The 19,104-nt window shown below is 47.2% G+C and overlaps 1 protein-coding gene across 1 annotated transcript in view; it reads right to left on the bottom strand.

The window, feature by feature from the left end:
* Positions 1-19,104, bottom strand: part of FOXP1 (forkhead box P1) — a 320,759-nt gene that overhangs the window by 66,165 nt on the left and 235,490 nt on the right. Inside the window, exons 5-7 of the mRNA XM_084292461.1 lie at positions 8,226-8,363; positions 7,022-7,111; positions 1,442-1,601 (exon numbers count right to left, since the gene is read on the bottom strand). Of these exons, the coding sequence (XP_084148587.1) occupies positions 1,442-1,601; positions 7,022-7,111; positions 8,226-8,363 (388 nt within the window). The remainder of the gene's footprint in view (positions 1-1,441; positions 1,602-7,021; positions 7,112-8,225; positions 8,364-19,104) is intronic.

The following is a 19,104-nucleotide window of genomic DNA, read 5'->3' on the forward strand; positions in this document are numbered from 1 at the left end:
AGCAGGCTGGTTCTGGGATGCAGGAAAGCCAAACCCAGTCCTGCAGAGGGAAGCATGGGTTCCCCAGAAGGGGGCTTGGTGCTCAAACACCTTTGAGGGTCTTGCAAAAATGAAAAACAAGCCTGAGCAAACCATGCAGCCACGTGGCAGAGCAGATTCCACTCCCTGGCTTCGTCTCTCTCTGTCCACACCAGTTAACGCTCACCAGGCACCTCGCTTCCCTTTTGCAGCTACACACACAGAAAAAGGGAAGGTGAAGGGCAGAAGCAATTTCTCCCACCACCCCATTTAACCGAACAGAGCTGAATGTAAATTCATTATATGGTTTAGCAACCAGTAGCAGCCCCAAGGCTGCTTTGAAGAGCCCAAATCATTTCAAGCTGAGCTGACTCCAGTTGTTGAGGTGGGTGTTTAAATTTATTAGGGGGCAAAGGGAAGGAAAAGGCTCGACTATTCAGAAACACCAGCATCTTAGTTGAAAGACCTGGTCCTCCCTGAGCCATGCCAACTTTGAACCACCTGCTTTCATCACAACAGACAAGAGCTCAGACGAGTCTGTTAAAATGTCCTAGAGGTTGTACTGAAACCCAGCTGAAAAAAAACTATATGTATTAAGCCAAGAAGGAAAAGAAAGAACAAAACTGCCCAGGTTGTGATTACTGCCAAAAGTATTGTGATTTAAGTAGCTATCGCTTTCAACGTATCAGTATCTTTAGAAAAAATAAAGTAGGGATTTCAGCAAATCAGTAACTTCCTGCAGAGTGTGGGACCGAATAAAGATGTAGGAGGATCTAATTGTCAATAACACCAGTATAACACCATTAAAATTAAATGGAGTTAATCCCAATTTGCCTCAGCGTGGAGGGAAGAATGAAGCTCTGACGTCCAGAGGCAGTGAAATGAAGGACATATAAACAGGCATGGAGAGGAGACACTGCCACCTTTCCCTTTCAGCTGCAGAAAAGGGCAATCGCATTTCTACAGCTCGGCAGCGTGCGATCAGCGCTCCTCTGTGCCCAGCTCCCCGCCAGTGGTAGAGCCAGAAAGGGCCAAAATAGCACATGAAAAAAAATAATAAGAAGAAAAAGCTGCTCTCACGCTATCCTAAGCCATGAACCCAGCACCAAAATTTTATTAGGAAGCCTCCTGCGGAGGATTTCAAGTCCAGATTAGTACAACCAGCAGCTTCGAGTCCGCCAGGCTGGATACAGCTGTACAAATTGAATCCAAACTCCAAACCACCTGCCCCCTGCTAGCAAGAGCAGCCCATGGTTTCAGTGCTGCCCTTCTCAAAAATACCTTTCTACTGCCCACCTTGTCTGTCAGAATGTTTCTTTGCTCGTTATTTTGCAAGCCTATGAGATCTCTGTGTCTCACTGAGTGACAATTCAGTGTACAGGTGCTGTCTGCCTGTTCGGCAGCCCCCCAAGCCCTCACCTACCTTGTGCAAGGGGCTGCAAAGGCAGAGTAGGCTGGCCAGGCTGGATCGTTAGCAGCCCTTGACGCTGCAAAGTCAGGAGGTGCTGCTGCTGCAACTGCTGCATCTGTAAGAGTTGCTGCTGAAAGGCCAACTGCTGTGTAGCCACCTGCTGTTGCTGGGGCTGGAAAAGAAAAAAAAAATGCACATTTGTCAATACAGAGCAAAATATTAACAGAGGACTTGCAGGCTCAACAGACTGCAATTCCTGATCACAGTCATTTGGTAGCAAGGAAGGACAGCGAGCCCACCACCCAGTACCAAGGACCCCAAGGCTCATGGAGGTGCTGGAGCTACCAACAGGGCTGCAGGAAATTTCCACCTCCAGTGAATACTTTAATCCCACCTCAATTCCTCCTGCAATCCCAATGAAAAACACATGCAGAATTTGGTGCATGTGGCTGTGTTTTACCCCAGAAGCAGCTGCCCTTCAGTGGTGGATGGAGCAAACGCTGCTGGCAGCTGTGGAAGCCCGGGGCAGTTCTTCGAAGCAAAGAACACGCCGAACGTGAGTTGCCCCACGTAACCACACCGCGCTTGGACGTCATGAAAAACAGCCCTGTACTCTGCTCTGTTTGCTCATGCACGGGTTGTCTCGACAATTAAGGCAGTACAACCGGCTTGATTTATGGTATTTTACACTTACTCTCTCTTATCCATCCATCAAGCAACAATACTTTGTTACGTGCAGAATTATTCTTTGCTGTATTTAAGGCTGCTACTTGTGCACTTTGCAATTTTTAATTATTCTCACTCTAAAGAAGACGGAGTTGCTTTACTCTGCAGGGACGTGAACCCTGAACCTCCGAGGTGTAAAAGAACATGTTGCTTTTCTCACTACTGTACCCGGAGAAGCTTTTAACTACTCTGTTTATCACTTCTGACATAAATAAATGAGAAAAAATCAGACCTTTGAAGAAGAAAAACTTCATCTAATATTGTTAATTAGCCATGACAAACGATGAAATAACATTGTAAATCTTTCATAGAAACAGCCACTAGATTTTAATTACACACATTCATAATTTAGCAAACAACATCTTACTTGAATGTGAGTGTTTAATATGTACAGTACTCCAGGCTTCTGAGTCCTTAATTTTGTTCAGTTAAGGAAGCCTCTAGGTTTTGCTTCCATGCTCATCTTGTGTTTTATTTGCTTTGTTCTTTAAAATCCATGAAAGGCTTTGCGTTTTGATAAATATCTTTTTATTTATTGTACAATGACAGGAGGAAAACTTTTGTTGTGTAAAACATCAATACATCATGCCAGTGTTTAGCAGTTCCTTGTGCTAGCCAAAAAAAATTAATGTAGATTTCCTTAGTAATTATCTGAGTGATAGAAAGATAATACAGTGCAGTAGTACAATAAATAGAAGGAAATTATCTAATATCCCTAATCTGCTAGGAATCATATCAAGGTGGAGGTCTTATACACATTATGGCTAACAATTATGGAAAAAAAAAATTAACTCTTGCAAAACTACACACTTCTGCAAATAAAGCCCGGCCAGACCGCCAGCGGTCAGTGGCCCCTCCCTGGTATCGGTGCGGAGGATCGCTGGCCCCGTTCCCTGCTGGTGTCAAGCAGGAAAAATCCACCCGGGTCACAGGAGCAGGGCTGACGGCCACCAGCCAGGGGCCGGGGCCCCACCTTCTGCCAGGGCGCTGGAGCCCTCCAGCCCCGCCGCGCTGAATGTGACACAGTCACAGGGGGGTTTAAAGGAAAAGAGAAAAAAAAAAAAAAAAAAAAAGGGAAGAAAAAAAAAATCACCTAGTATTTGGGGAAAGTTAAGGACAATGGCAATTACTTCGATTAAAATCCTTAAGTAGTTGTTTTTGTGTTGCCATGCCCCATCAATCTTAATACTACAAGCAACTGCATACCTACAACTGTACCGACAGGCAAGTTCATTTTTCTTATTTCCCAGGAAGATCTGTAACTTCGGGAACAGTTAAACAAGTGAGTGTTCAGCCATACTGGAACTTGGAGAGTTTTCATCTCTGTGCCACAGCTTGCTCAGACAGATCCAGTTGTTGCAACTACTGCCAAGAGCACCAGATGAATGCAAGCTGCAGCGACAGATCCATTAGGAGCAATCCTTGCCTCCACAGATGTTCCCGCTCCAAACAGACATATATTTAATGTATATTTAGTGTGTCTATATATAATAAAGGGTATTTTGTAATAAATAAATAAATTAGCTACAGTAATCTGTGCTTTACCTATTTGCCATCTGAGTACGAAGTTAGCATTGAAAAAAAAACCACCCCCAAACCCCGACAACTTCATACAAATCGCCTGATGCCCGTGTGGTTGTCTTCCCGGCTATCCCAAGAAAAGCTCTCGAACACGCTCTACTTTGAAAAGCCAGGATATAAAAGTATACAAGGCCCATTGTCCAAGAAAGAATTTAAAAGCAACGCACGTTGCCAAACTGCGCTCCCCACCCAGTTACCAAACACAGGATACAAGGCAGTTTGTTTACTTCTCACAATTGAATGCATACAAAAAAGGTCTCGGTGCAGTCCTGTTGTCAGGTCAGTAGTCAGTGTTAAAACGCTGAAATATCCTGATAAAACTCGCATTTTTGATCCCCTCCCTACAGCTCCTGTCAAAGGTCTGTTTTCCTTTCGTAGGTCCCTCCCTGCTGCCTAACACAAGCTGCCCCAAGCGCTGGAGGACAAACGGCCGCAGCATCCCGCGGCCCCAAGCCCCCCCGGTGGGGGCTGCGGGGGGCTGGAGCCGAGCTCACCCCACAGACTCACCCTCTGCTGCCCGAGTATAGCCTACAAGGAGGCCGCTGGCAGCCTGCTTAGGGGTTGGACCCCTTTGGCCCGGGGGAATCGGCGGCATTTTCCTTCTTTTAGGACGGTGCGGTGGCACGAGCCACTCGCAGAGGGCTCCGGGGAAGCCCTACATTCACGTGCTCGCTCCAGCTGTGGGGTACAAACTCACCCCATGGCAGCATCGCCGCCAGCGGTCCCCTCGGCAGCACGGCTCAGCCTGGGACCCGCTGCTGCTGTGGAGTACAAGGAGGGGGAGGAAGAAAGACCCACCGCTCGCATGCTAATCTAGCCAGGATAAGCTCCTCGGCGCAGGGAAACGGGGCTGAGCCAACCTGCGGGATGGGACGGAGTGAAAGTGCTGTGGGAACAGGCCTCTGCTGAAACCCTTGGCAAAAAAAAAGCCTAGGGAAAGCTGGAGTCTTGGGCCCCTTGTTCTCTCCGCCGCTATCATGTTAAAATGCTCTTCTTAAAACAGGAAGGAGTCTTTTCTTATTGTTACTTTCGACAGTGTAATATCAGAAGTGTGACCACAGTAAATCAGTGTGTTAGATATTGAAATGCCATCACATTGTCTAACTTCCCTTCTCGTCTTTTTTAACACAAAGTATTTTTTCTTCAAGCTCCGAGCCCTCATCTTTGTGTCTGAGATGCTCTCCTGTCTGACAACAGCAATTTAGAAGAGTTAACTTTTATCGTTCATTCTGCTGTGTAACTTTCCCCTTCAAATTTCTTTATCTGCCCTCTGAGCTCATCTGAACTTTCATGTTCTCCCAGCATGCAGGCTTGCATTCAAAACTATGTCTAATAGACCAAATAAGAGGTTAATAAGAAGTGGCAACAGAAAGAAAAAATACAATCCCTGGTAACTGATAAGAATGACAGTGGCAGCCCTTTATTGTTTGTCTTCAAATATAGAGTTAAAGATCTTTAAAAAACTAAATTTTGACGCCTTTGAAAAGAAAGAAGCACAAAATAACAACAGGGGGTTATTGCCTGCCAGCCACAGGGGAGAAGCTCCATAATTCTTATTCTCCCTTTTGAAGGCTGTTAGAAATCTGATTCAAAAAAGCAACAGCAGAAGGAGAAAGCCTCTTGAGGCTATCGCCATTTCCTGTGATCATGCATAATGCGTTTCAAAAGTGGGTTTTTACCATTTCTGTTGATCAATTGCACCTCCTTCATATCCCCTCTTTTTTCTGCTGTGTTTACATCTGATGTGACTCAATGACAAGCGCTGTCTGAGACTGTGAAACAGACCTGTCATGTTGATTTATGGGCGCATCAAACCACGACTTGTCCAAACTGAAGCTCGCAGTTCATTAATTAGAGAGTTGTGACTTTGAAGTCAGCTTTCAGACTGTGGTTTTTAACATTTGGCTTAATTTATATGCTCTTGAATGTGGATCTCTAAGGAAAAAACTGAAATTCCCTTCTTGTCTTTGAACTTCTTTTGACCGCACAATAATCATTTCTTTGTCCAGAGTGATGCCTGCATCCCAGAGTCATTAACGCGCATTGAACTGCCACTGATGAGTAAGCCCTACTGAATTAGAAAAACAGCCAGCAAAACAAAGCTGAGAGCATTCTGCACAGTGATATCTCACAATTACATGCCTTCCCTCCCTGTGCCATTTCCATTTTAATTACTGTTAGTCCTTTAGATTTACATTTTAGACACTTTTTAATCTGTTCCCTTTTTATTATAGAGGCGCCCGTAAGCGTGCTATGGTTAAGGTTGTGTCAGCGTTTCCATTATAAACCCCCGATTTTCAGGGGTTTATAACTCAGCTGGAAAAATTCACTCGGGGTTGAAACTTGGCACAGGTGGCACAATTTGCCGAAATTTCAGGGGTGAGAAACCGGTGTGAGCTTCGAGCATCACCAGTGGCAACGTGATGCCCAACCACTGCCACTACCACAGGACGTGGCACAGCGCCTCGTGCCAAGAGGCAGCTTTCTAGGATCTATCCGAGCCAGTGCCGATGTCAGACCGGAGTCTCCAACTCCTTGGGACTACAGGGGTGAACTTGGTGCCGTGAAAATAAATGTTACCGCAGAAAATTTTAATTTCAGCACATCAAAATCAACAAAGTGAGAACGTGGAAAATACTTAGAAAGGATAAATGTATTTTAAGTAGAGACAGACGCCACCTTGGTGATCCTGCTCCTGCCATGGACCATGGTGGCATCGGGGTGAGGTCTCGGGACACTGTGCACCGCGGTGTGCTGCAGCACCTGGGCACAACACGCTGTGATGGGGTGCCATTCCCATGCTACCTCTGCATCTCAACCCTCCCTCACTACTCATAACACTGCTCGAGTGCGGTCCCTTCTGCTGAGCAAGGAACATTCCAACCTCTCTGGTTGGAAACTGCAAGTGCGAACTCAAAATCTCATGGAATTTTGCCCTGTTCAGAGAGGACAGCCACATATCTGGGCCTGCTTCCTTGCCCCCTCCCCTCTGCAACATAACTAACTTCCAAAAGCACTCTCCCAAGATACACGTCTAGATGCTTGCTCCAGTACTCATACCGAACATCAAGGCATGGTCCCCGGCTATAAAATATGTGGCAGCAAGCAAATGGAAAGCACAGGAAAATACAGGCGAAAACAGGACAATAACTCTAAATCTGAAAGCTGAGACCTGATAGAGTCAGTTCAGTTGTGCAATCATTTATAAGATGAATGACAGTTTAATAGCCACTAGACAGTCCTCTGGGATCTGTGGTTTGAAAGTAAAATGGGTATTGTCTGTACCTCTTTAGGCTGTTTTCCAGCATGTTGTTGCTGTAAAAGTTGAAGCTGCAACTGTTCCTGTTGTTTCTTATAAAACTCTTGAAGCTGCTGCTACAAAGAAAAGGAAAGATGGTAAGTAACAAAGTGGAGAGCCAATTCAGTGTCCCTTTTGGTGTAATACACAAACTGTGATTTGAAAAATAGCATCCTTTTATCTGTAATGGTCTGACCTTTAGTTTGAAACTCGACAATAAATTCAGTGCACACTGACTATTCTTGGCATTATCGTTTGAAAAGTAATCTCCAAAATGAACTGATGAAAAACATACCATTTTCTACACAAACTAATTAAAATAAGGCAAGGAATGACCTTTGATTGTAACAACAAAGCCAAAATGCCCTTGCTGAGAGAGCCTGGCGAATCTCTGTTGTGAAACACACATGCTTTCTAAATGATAGGGTTTGACTGTATTAAGTGTTGTTCAATACATGCACAGACATCCTAAGAAATACTCTCCTCCTCCCTGCTGCCAGCCGCTCGCCGTGCAGGCTGTGCTCTGGAGCCGAGGGGAGGCAGCGTGGCAGCGAGGAGGGGGCACACAACATGGGGTTTTGGTGGGTGCCCATGCTGGCCCGATGCTCGCGAGCCCACGCTGAGCCATACCCTACGGCAACCCAGCCCTGGGTTGTGTCACAGCCAACTCTCAGCTGAAAAAGGACCACGCATTGAAAAGGGGTACGGAGAGACACCGATGCACCACGCAGCATACACTGGCTGAAATCAGATGGATTAAGGCTTGCGAACCTCTTTGCTTTCACTGCCACTGTTTCACCAGCCCTTTATGGTCCCAAGCAGACGTAGCAAGGTCTGAAGTGGGAAGTGTCACCCTACCACTGCGTTTATTGCAATTAACCAGGGCACACTGTACTTTCTGGGGGATGCAGGCAAAAGCAACAGGGACACGTGCCGAAATCCTGACACTTAAACATGCAGCTGCATTATTTATCCAATCCTGGAAATACTCCTTGCACTGCTCGCTGGATTTGTTTCCAGGAGCTATTTCTAGACCAAAAAAACAAAAGAGCAGTCAGTTCATTTCAGAGCGTGGCTGCTCTGAGGTGCAGACCCCAAGAGGCAGGCAGCTGCTTTCCCGGGAAGGCGTCGGGAGCGAAGCCCTCCAGTGCCTGCCAGGGCCCCGCGAGCGGCTGCGAAGGCGACAATTACCTGTTGAAGCATGAGTGCCTGCTGCTGTTGGAGCAGGACTTGGAGTTGCTGGGGAGTTAGCACTTGTTGCTGGAGGATCTGCTGCATTTGCTGGGGAGTGATCACTTGAGGTGTCATCATAGCCACCGACACGGGAACCTGCGGAGGAGACAGAGCAGGGGTCAGGGAGCATCTCCTGGGGAGACGGGCAGGCACGGGGAGGCACGAGCCCACCCCGAGCACAGAGGGACCGGCCGCGCTTCCCCGGCAACTCAGGTCCCTCTGTGCAGAGCTTTTCTGCATTGGGAATTCTTGAAAGACAGCAGAATGGCGAAACCTGCTCAGATTTGTTTGTTTTTACAAGGAGCTGCCTGCTCGGTCCTTTCCCTCCCCAAAAACCCCTCCCTGCCACGCAGAAATTCAAGAGCCCAGTATCCCGTGCTGGTGGGATCTAGACCCTGTTAGGACAGGTTTTTAAGAAAACTGAAGGAAGGCTCAGTGACGTGGATAACAGCACCGCACTCCTATGCAATTTTAACAGAGAGGCCCTGCTACGATGTCTTTACCATTCCATATTCACCCAGCATACAGATGTCTTCAATTCTTTCATATTATGTGAGATACCATTAAAAGCCGCTTTCCATGACATTTCAGTGACAAACAGCTACAGTGATGAACTTGATAGCATTTCATATTTGCAACTGTTAACACGTTTCTGCACGGGCATCTTTGCAAGGAACCTGTACACTGTATCTGAAAGGATGATGTCTTGTTCAGATAAAACACTGACATTAAAATGACAGGCTGTCTTGGCCAAGGTTACACAAATTGTATTCAAGCGGATACCTAATGACAATGCTATGAATTCTGCAAGCTTTCTAGAATGTAATTTAGCTATTCAAAATAATCACTGCACTTGTGTTTAATTTGCAGACTACATGAGAACCATTTTGTCAGTCCTAGTAATGCAAGAAGACTATTTCCCTAGAAACCCACCCCTCTATCCTCCACCCCAAAAAAGGAAAAGAAAAGGAAGAGAAAAAAAACAATAGAAAAAAAGACAAAACCCATATGAGTTTTAACAGTAATATTTAAGCACCTTACTTTTCTATAGTTTCAAATCAAATAGGTGACAGCACAAAACTAAAAGCAGTAAAGGATATACTTTGCTAAAAAGGATCTCCTGTCATCTCATGTATTACAATAAAAGGTAATAATATGTTTAGCACTTTTTCTGTGCACCACTTTTTAAAAAATCAGCAGACAATAGCTGATCAGAAGATAAAAGAGTTTAAAAAAACCCTTCCAGTGTAGTAGTAAGCAAGAGAGAAATGCAGTATTAATTTTATGTAACATAATGTCTTAATATGCAGTTTATCTTGACTTTTTCACATGATTTGTCCTGTCATTTGCATAGCAAGCTCTCATTCCTAATTTCACAGTCATTATGCACTGATGTCCTGATTTCTCAGCATCACTAATTTTGATGAACTAAAAATGGTTCCTGAAGGTCAGGCTGATGTACACGGCGCATCGCCCGGTGTTGTTGTGTACATGGCGTGCGCCAGGGCCCGGCGCTGCCCAGAAAACACGTGCTGGAGACTGATCTCCCAAACCAACAGCCCTGTCACACCAACACGGCGCGGTCCAGCACCAATCTCCCAAATCCCAGCCACAGATCTCCCACGGTCCTTGCTGGGGCAGGTGCGAAGGCCAGGAAATGGAGATTTGAGGATGGGACAAACTCCGGTCCCTACGAAGCCACCGCGTGGTGCCACCGCCTCGTCCCACAGGACGAGGACACTGAGTCATGCGGATGGGCAGTCCCAGTCCTTCTGAATATCTCAATCCTCAGTCTTTTAAAAACTTTCTCGGGAGTAGACAATTATTTAATTAAATGCTGCAGTCACTATCTTCGCCCGAAGCATGACTCACCTTCATTATCCCCATCCCCTGAGAAGTTTACTTTACCCTGGGGTTTGTACTACCTTCCATTGAAGTTGGACTGAGCAAACAGAAGAGGAAGCATGTTTAAGTATGTTTTCTGTGCCATTCTTGGAAGATATACAACACAAATACTCTTCAGTCAGATTTATGACGACAAGCAGGGATACAGACAGGAATAGGGTGGGGTGCTGTAAACCCTACACATCGGTGATTAATACGGAGGGCCGCATTCTGCCGGCAGCTATGCGGAGACAACTCCCATTCACTTCCACGGCTTTTTTGCACGTTTATCTCTGGATAAATCTGAGGATTTGGCCCTACCTTTGAAAACCGGCCATGTACCTTCCGGTGAAGCCTCTCCGAGCTGCACAGCCGCTGCTCCAACAGCTCTTAACCAGCGAGGGCCCAAACACATGGCCAAATACAGCCCACCTGGGCAGGCAGGTTTGGGTGGCTCCATCCAACCCCATTTTACCGCATTTTCACACCCCACCTGCGACCCCGAGGAAGGAAGGCCCTGCCTGTGATTTCTAGGCATGGTGAACGCCACGGTTACCCACTGGGGAAGGGACTTCCAAAAGCTTTCTGCAGAGGAACTCCACCACACCACAAAGCGCCCCGTTGAAAACGGCACCCGCGCCCCGGCGCAGCGTGGGCACACGTCCTGGTGGAGGGCTTGAAACGGTTCAGAATTACGGCCTATATATCCACTCTCTTAACTCCCACCGTCCAACTTTTTCATGTAGCTAGTCCCTAGTAATACTGGGAAGCAAAGGGCATGCAGCACCAGCAATAGGCTATTATAGCCCACACTTTATTACCCATTACTACCGAGGTCATTAGCGGTAAGAGTGATTGTACCGGTCTTAACCTATTGATCATTGTAACTACTATCATTTAATCCCATGTTGAATGTCTGGAAAGCTGCTAAAGGCACACAAGAGAGAGTGCTTTAGCGATGAGAAATATAGCCAAAGCTTGGAAATTACACTTTGATTCATAAAATCTAGCCAGTGGTTTAAATCAATAGTATTTAAAACAGTCATGTAAGTTCTTAACTACAGCTCTCTAATATTTATGGGTCCCTTTTTGAGTGTATTCAGTCAAAACTAAACTTTATTTTAGATACTGTACACCACACTTTACCTTACGTTAGATAAAATATATTTATTTCTGATATTTTGCCTGATAGTAAATGAAACCTAAACTGAAGGCTATAAATTAATTTTAGATTTTTATCTCTCAGATGTCAAGCGAAATGTGTTGCCAAAAAAAATTACAAACCAACTTTGAAAATGGCTTAACTGTTTAAGTACATGAAAACGAGTGTGTTTTATGAGTTAACAATGAATCACAGAAGGCAGTTTATGAAGAACTAAAATAATTCTGTCTTACTGCCTTCGGGGAGTTGAAGTTCAAATTAAACTACTGGCAGATATATTTAAAGAATGCTAACTTAGCATGCAGAACAGAAATCAATCTTTTTTTTTTTTTTTTTTTCAAGTTGTTTATTTCCATTTTCTACATGAAACATGATTGTTGTTATTGATATGATTAATGAAGCACTTCTGGTATTGTTGACTGATAACAATAGGGTGTGGTAGATACCCAGCTGCATGCAAACCTGGCAGCAGAGGTAAAAATACAGCTGCAATTTGGCTTTCGGAGCTGTGCTAGTAGAGACCTGCTGACATGCTAATACCAGCAACGGCAAAAAATGTCTTTAATACTCACAATTGTTTTCAGCCACTTTCTCTGTCTCCCAGGGTCCTGCCTGCTATTTCTCCGGCTCCCCCAAAGCCTTCCCGTCCTCTCCCCAGTCCCGAGCTCTGCCAGCACGCCGTGTTTTGGAGGGGCTGACCGAGGCAAACTTGCACAACTTGGGCCAAGTTCACCTCGAACTTCACAAGGGAGTTACAGCAGGGATGCATTTGTCACTCCTCCATACCACTCAGACAAGGGTCACGGGGATGAAAATGATTTAGACCTATTTAATCATCTAGTTCCCCCATTTTCCCTGATATTAATATAATTAAATACTAGCTAAATAATTTCAAGTAGTTTAATCTTGTATGAAGTGGGGGGAAAAAAAAGAGAAAGAATGCCTTTTTCACACAACGTGCCTTCATTGCTGGATACGGTGATGGTCTTGTTAACTGTTAGCAGGCATGCATGGAAGATGGGGAGGATTTCCTTAATTCATAAAGAATAACTCTGCCAGAAAATCCTTTTCTCCTGTGATGTATGTTCACACTTGATTTCAGTAAGTCCTCGGAGCAGGCACCTTGGATTTCCAAACAGCAATTCTTCAGATAAAGATTTTGTGATAAAAGTTAAACGGAGCACAACACAGCCGAGCACAGAGCAAGTGGCTGAGGAACAGTTAAAAATGCTGGACTGCCAGAAAAATAGATACAGCTAGGCGAAAACAAACAATTCACTTGAGCTGTCTTATTAGAAAGCTATTACGTGCACTACTTTCGCAATATTAAAAAAAAAAATCACAACCGAAACAACGCAAAACAGCTTTGCTTGTGCCCCAGGAGAAGATAAACCCCGGGTACCCTGGCAGAGGGAAAAGCACAATGCCCCAAACCGCAGCAGAGCCCAGCGACAGAAGAAGTGCTGAACGCAGGACCCGCATCCATCCTGAGACTGAAACACTTCTGACATAATATTTCAGCCTCCAAAATAACAACCCAAAACTGCCGCTGAAAGAATTATTCATGCAGAAACTGCAATTCCGTTTCATTATGCAAAATGGAATCTCGCTTTTAGACTTAGTTATTTTGCCATGATACTGCACAACACATTAAGACAGGTACTGTTTATTACATTAATGTAAAATCAGCTAAGTAGTCTGTCATTAGCATAACTGTTCTCTCCGTAACAATGCAACTCCCTATAAAAAGAGGGGGAAAAGAGCCTCTTTAAAATTAAATTAGCATTTTATGGTTATAATTTTGTTTATTATATTTTATCAGTAGGAAAGATCTGCCTTTGACCCACGGAAGGCAGGGAGATGGGCTATGCTGACATTCCCCGGCATGTCAGGATGTCTGCTCTCTTCTGCATTCTCTTCTAGCTAAGGAAAAACGGGGATATTTTCATATTTGTTTACAGAATGAAACATCTGATCTTATCTACCACTTCTCATGCATACCAGGTTTCTCACTAAGTGCCAGGATAATTGTTTCTGCTATAATAAATACCCATTTAATTTGCATAAAAATATAAAGTTTACATAAATTAAATCCTTTCTACATCTAACATTTGTCAAATACAGACTAAACCGGAATGCACACCACCAAATACTCATTTAATAAGCTGAGTGAGATTTCAACCTCAAGATTATCACCATCATTTTTCACGTTTTAAGAAGTTATCATTTTTGTTTCCCGCTCCACCGTCAAAGGAAAAATTACAACCTGCTGTACATGCTTCCTAACAGCGGTGATATTTTACAATGGTTCGGTTAAAAAAAAAAAAAAAAAAAAAAAAAAAGCTTTTTTTTTTTTTCCTGGAGTTTAGGAAAGGAAATGTTTGCTCCACATATTCTGCCAAAACACCCTAAAACAAACCAAAAGCCATCCTGCTCAGAAACACCCAAATTACCCCTCCAGCCCTTGAAAACCCCTTGAAACCTTCTCTCTCCCCACCACCCTTAACACGCTGAGACTGATCATCATGTCAGCCTCCTCGCATTTGTGTATTAATCCACTAATACATTAAGGAGAGCTTAATTAAATAATAAAAGGCGGTGATTGAATCAGCAGCGTTCAGCACGCCCGGAGTTCTCCGGAGCAGGCGGTGCTGCAGCGAGGGGCTCTCCTTTCCTCTCCTCTTTCCTCTCCTCTCCTGTCCTTTCCTCTCCTGCCGGGGCAGCCTGGGAGCAGCGGCACAGCTCGGACCCCGGCGGTGCTGGGGCTGAGCCCCCTCTTTGCTCTGCGCCGGATTTCTCCTGCGAGAACCAGCCGCAGCGCTCTGGGGCATGCGAGGAGGCATCCATTGTCCTGGCCAGCTGAAAAAAATTAGGAAGCTATTGGAAAAAAAAAAAAATATTCACCTGGTTAAAGCACGCTGCGTGTTTCACGTAGGAAACGGGGGAAGGCAGCTCCAGCCCTGCTTAAACACTCACTGAGGCTCTGCCACTTCGGGTGCGAGCGGAGCCTTTCTCACAGTTGTAAACTTTATTTGCTTAAAACGTGCAGTTTTTCACACCTAGCGCAGACACCTACAGCTGCACATCGCAGCTAAGCACAACGGTGCAAATTAGATTCTAATGAGAAAACATCAGTTGCTTCTTTGACAATCTTGCCATTCAGTGATTTACTTCTAATGAAGACGCACTCCAACCAGCCAGCTCTCCGTGTTAAAGGTCAAAGCGCCTTCAAAAAAATGCCTCGCAAAATCAAGGCAAATGGGAAACCCGCAAAGAAACCTTCTCATAAAGTGGCGTGGCAATTAGAGTAATTGTGCAAAAAGCCGTCTTCGGTAAAAAGTAAAAGAAATTAAGCTGCCACTACTGTAACAGGTTAGATGAAAATCAAAATTTAATGTATTCTCCCTTGTGTCATCTTGTTTTGTCAAGACATCAAATAGAATTGGAAAGTACAAAATAACAAGCCCTTGAGAAATCACAGAAGCCGACCTTTTTGATGTTGTTGGTTTACCTTGTTCTCAGTTATTTGAACAATGATGTTTCAGATTTAAGGGCAAGATAAAGCTTAAAAATTAAAACCCGTTGTCAGTTTGGGGAGGGGGCTGTTGTCCCTCCAAAACAGCAGAGCATCTTACCTAATCAGTGAAGGCAAATCCGTCCAAAACTAGTGCAAGGAACAATTAGCAATCCCGCTTATTTGCTCAACATTCAGTCTGTTTTTAATACCATTCATTCAACTTCAGTACAACCTACAGATCCTCCTTCTAGCGGAGGAAACTGTGCTGGAAAGGCTAAAAAGAATAAAAAAAAAAAAAAAGAGGAAAAAAAAAAGAAGGAAAAAAAATAGCTGGGGAAGAGAGATTTGCCAGTGCTGCTTCTCTCCAAAATCTCTACACGGCCACTTCAGACCTGCAGAGGAGTGCATGATGCATTTTTTCCCTTTCCTTGTAACTGGAAAGCGAAGCTGAGCAAGTAAGCACCTTACAAAAACAAAACAGCACAGGACATTTTAACTCAACTACAGCAAAATAGTTTCCAGTAATGCAGTTCTGCTTTCAATAAAACAAACAAACTGCTTAAAACCAGCCAAGCCTTTCACCAAACAATAACAAATTTAGCTTATGGTGTCAGGACTTTCCCACAACCGAGTTTCGCAGGTGTTGATAAAACTGCCCCTGCTACCGCTTTTTTTTCCTAGCAAAGGGGGGAGAAAACAACATCAGCGAGTTAGCTGGCTGCCGGGAAACATTTTGGTAAAGTCAGTCCAAGTTGCGGAGGCATCCAGCACAGGTCTGCCTGAAGCAGCTCGAAAATGACTAGGAAATAGAGAGCAAGAGCGCAGGAGAGCTTTGTAACTCCTTCAGGTCCTGAACGCCAGAAGCCTTCTCCCTTACCTTTCCTTCAGCTGCCCAGGGCATGCCATCACAGATAAGGGAACCGAAGCCTTTTACGCTGCCAGAGGAGCTCGCGTAGCTCCGCTATTTTAAAAACGACACGACTGTCGAGCAGCATCAGTGCTCGAGAGCTGCCAGGTTAAAACGCTGCCTAAGCCATCGCTCCAACCGCTCTGCATCACTTCCAACGCCTAAAAAAAAACCCCTAGCACAACTGTTGCGACCGTTTCCTCCATTACACGCGCCTCGCACCAACTCAACTTGCGTACACGTCAAAGCCCGCCGTCCATTAGCGCGAGAATCCATCTGTGACCCATTACAACCCGGGGCCGGCAGGTGACGGCTCCTGGCGCTGCCCGGTCCCGCTCGCACCGCTCACAGCGCCGTGCCGGTGTCCGCCGGGGGCGCGGAGCCACGCACGCCTCCCGAGCACGCCGGGGACCAGCAGCCGGAGCACGCCGCGACGCCCCCGGCTCCCTGCGAGCAGCCAGCTCCCCAGGAAGCCCACGCTGCTATTTCATTTCTCCCCTGTCAATTCCGTTTTATTTATGACTTCTCTCTAGTTCGGCTGAGTGACTGGTCAGAGCACGTCTCCGAGCTCCTCTTTTTTTTTTTTTTTTTAAAGCAGGAATTATGCTGCCTAAAAAAAGGGAGGGCACAGTGGCACGGCAAAGTGTACGTTAAACAAGGGGAAAAAAATAACAACTGTAGCAAACAAAATAATTTCAAAGCGGCCCTTCCTATCGTAAGCTTTCCGATGATTTATGGTTTACCAACTCAGCAAGGTTACGCAACGCTGCATGCCTTTAGATGCATTATTTGAGTCAGTTGAGATTTAATTAAGATCACAGCCTCCAAAATCCCTGTCAAATGAAAATTCACAAAAGACAATACACTATATATCCTCATGCAGATAGTCTCCATTCCACGCTCTGGAATAACATAAGTTAATCCTCGTTTCTATGGTGGCAGACAAAAGTTCACTAATTTTGTTTTCTTTTGACACTTGTGTTGTTTTCTGTTTTATGTCATGCGATCATTCCCTTTTGGGAAGGGAGGGGAGCTGATATAGGGGGAGCGAGCAGAGAGCAATATGTCTGAATACGGCAGCAGATGTATTTTGACATTCTCACAGCCCTGCCGTGATGTCATCAAGTTTTCATATAATTAACCCCTGCCAGCGAGAGCACCATTGCATGACATCTGCCCACTGGGAAGCGGAGGAAGGAGTCGGGGACAAAACACACCAAGTGCCTCGAGCTTGCTCTTGTGCTAAGATCCCAACCAAAATCCCAAATCAGGCTGGGGCCGCAAACCTGGGCTCCCGACCCCGCAGGCAGGCCGGGGGCTTCGGCAGGGCCTGGGGGGCTCAGCAGCCTCGCCTGTCCCCCGAAACGTGGCCAGCACACGCAGCGATGCCTCTTATAGGGAAACTGTGAGAACTTTACCTCGTTCTGGGGTACTTCTGTCCGCGTTATCTTAATATCTGCTCGCTTATCTCGTGGTTTAGAAATGACAGGTGCTAGCGGTCTTTTGTTTGACAGGCCACTACACAAATAACTGTCTTGCCTGAAAGGGCTAATGCACTACTAATGAACAATAAATCAACTTTGATTATAAAGTGTCAGGCCAATCAGTTTGCAGCTCGGCTCTGCCACGCTCTAGGCCGAGGCAGCTCCTCCGCCTGGCCGGGCTTTGGGCTCCATCCCTGCGGCCTCCCCGGGGAGGTTTTGAGGCAGGAGCTCGACTCCAGCCCCCTGAGAGCGGCCCTCCGACGGGCTGGGAGAGGGCTGGGGGCCACCTGCGGGGTCACCCCACAAAATCTGTCCCTTCCCTGGCAGGGACACGCTCTGGCACCACATCCTCACAGCGACGGGCGCTTGAGGCCGGGCTGCGCGCTGAGGGGCGCGGGCAGGAGGCCCTTGGGACACCCCAGGGGCGCTCTGAGGGTCCCTGCGGGGTGTTTGGGGCTCCACAACCCGCTCCAGGACGGGGCCCGGCAGCGTGAGGCAGGGCCAAGCGGCTCCCAGCCGGCCCCGGAGGGCTCCCCGGTGTCGCTCGCAGCGCAGGGAGGCGAGCAGCCCGGCTCCAGTCACTTTTTTTTAATTAGAAATAAAACTTCGGCGGCCCGCAGCCGGCCGTTCCGTTTTCGTCAACAGCCCTTAGTCACCGCGGGTGATTCACGTTTCCTGCCACCAAACTTGTTTGCGTTCAAAAAAGCGCCCGGGACCGCCGCCACACGCGGCTGAAGGGCGGCGGGGGAGCGCCCCGAGCCCCCCGCGCTCCACCCCGCGCCTGTCGCGAGCGGAGCTGTCACGACAGCGGGAGCCGCTCTCCCTCGCTCTTCTCCGCGAGTTTCGGGCTCCCCCTCCCCGATTCACACACACACACACCCCACACACACACACACACCAACAACCCGGCCCCGGGGCACCCACCTGGGCTGAGGCGGCGGCGGCGGCGAGCGGCGCGGGGCGCGGCGGGCCATGGAGCGGGCGGAGCGGCGCGGAGCCTCCGCGGGAGGAGCGGCGGCGGCGGGGCCCTGCTCGCGGGCTGGCGCCGCGGAGCCCCGGCGGGCGGGCAGGGAAGGAGGGAGGGAGGGAGGCGGCAGGGAGGGCAGGCAGGAGGCAGGCAGGGAAGGGAGGGAGGCAGGCAGGAGGCAGGCAGGAGGCAGGCAGCCGCCCCGCCCCGCCCTGCGCCGCCGCCGCGCACAGCCCGCCCCGGAACGGGGCACCCCCGGGCGCGGCCTTCCTCCTCCTCCTCCTGTTCTCCTCCTCCTCCTCCTGCTCTTCTTGCCCTGCCGCTCGGCCGAGTGTTGAGCCCCCTCCCCGGCTGTGAGGGCTGTAGGGACGCGGGGTGTCCCCGCACGGAGCTCCGCGCTCCCAACTTTCTGCCCGCTCCGGCCGAGTGCCGCCCCCCTGCACAGCGCCGCCAGCAGCGGGGTGCCCACAGCGGGGAGGGGGAGAGAGGGAAGGAAAAGGGGGAAAATAGAATAAAAAAGAGCAAAATAGAATGAAATGAAAGAGAACAAAATGAAATGAAATAAAATACGAAATAAAAAATAAAATAAAACAAAATAAAATAAAACAAAATAAAACTAAATGAAATAAAACAAAGTAAAATAAACAAAGTAAAATAAAAATAAAACAACATCAACAAGCCTCTGTCAGGAGCCCACACCAAGCCATGCTGCTGCGCCCGGCCTGCACACAAGCACAGCTTTTCCCCCTCTCCCCTATCAAAGCAGAGGGCAGTCAGTCCCAGGGCACCAGGATGCTCAAAGCCAGCCCGGGATGAAGCCCCCTGCCCGTCACAGCCCCACAAACCCCACACAGCCCCACAAACCCCACACAGCCCCACAAACCCCTCGCAGCCCCACACACCCCACAGAGCCCTC

Source organism: Netta rufina (assembly GCF_964035555.1).
Source record: "Netta rufina genome assembly, chromosome: 10".
In the NCBI taxonomy this organism is placed as follows: domain Eukaryota; kingdom Metazoa; phylum Chordata; class Aves; order Anseriformes; family Anatidae; genus Netta; species Netta rufina.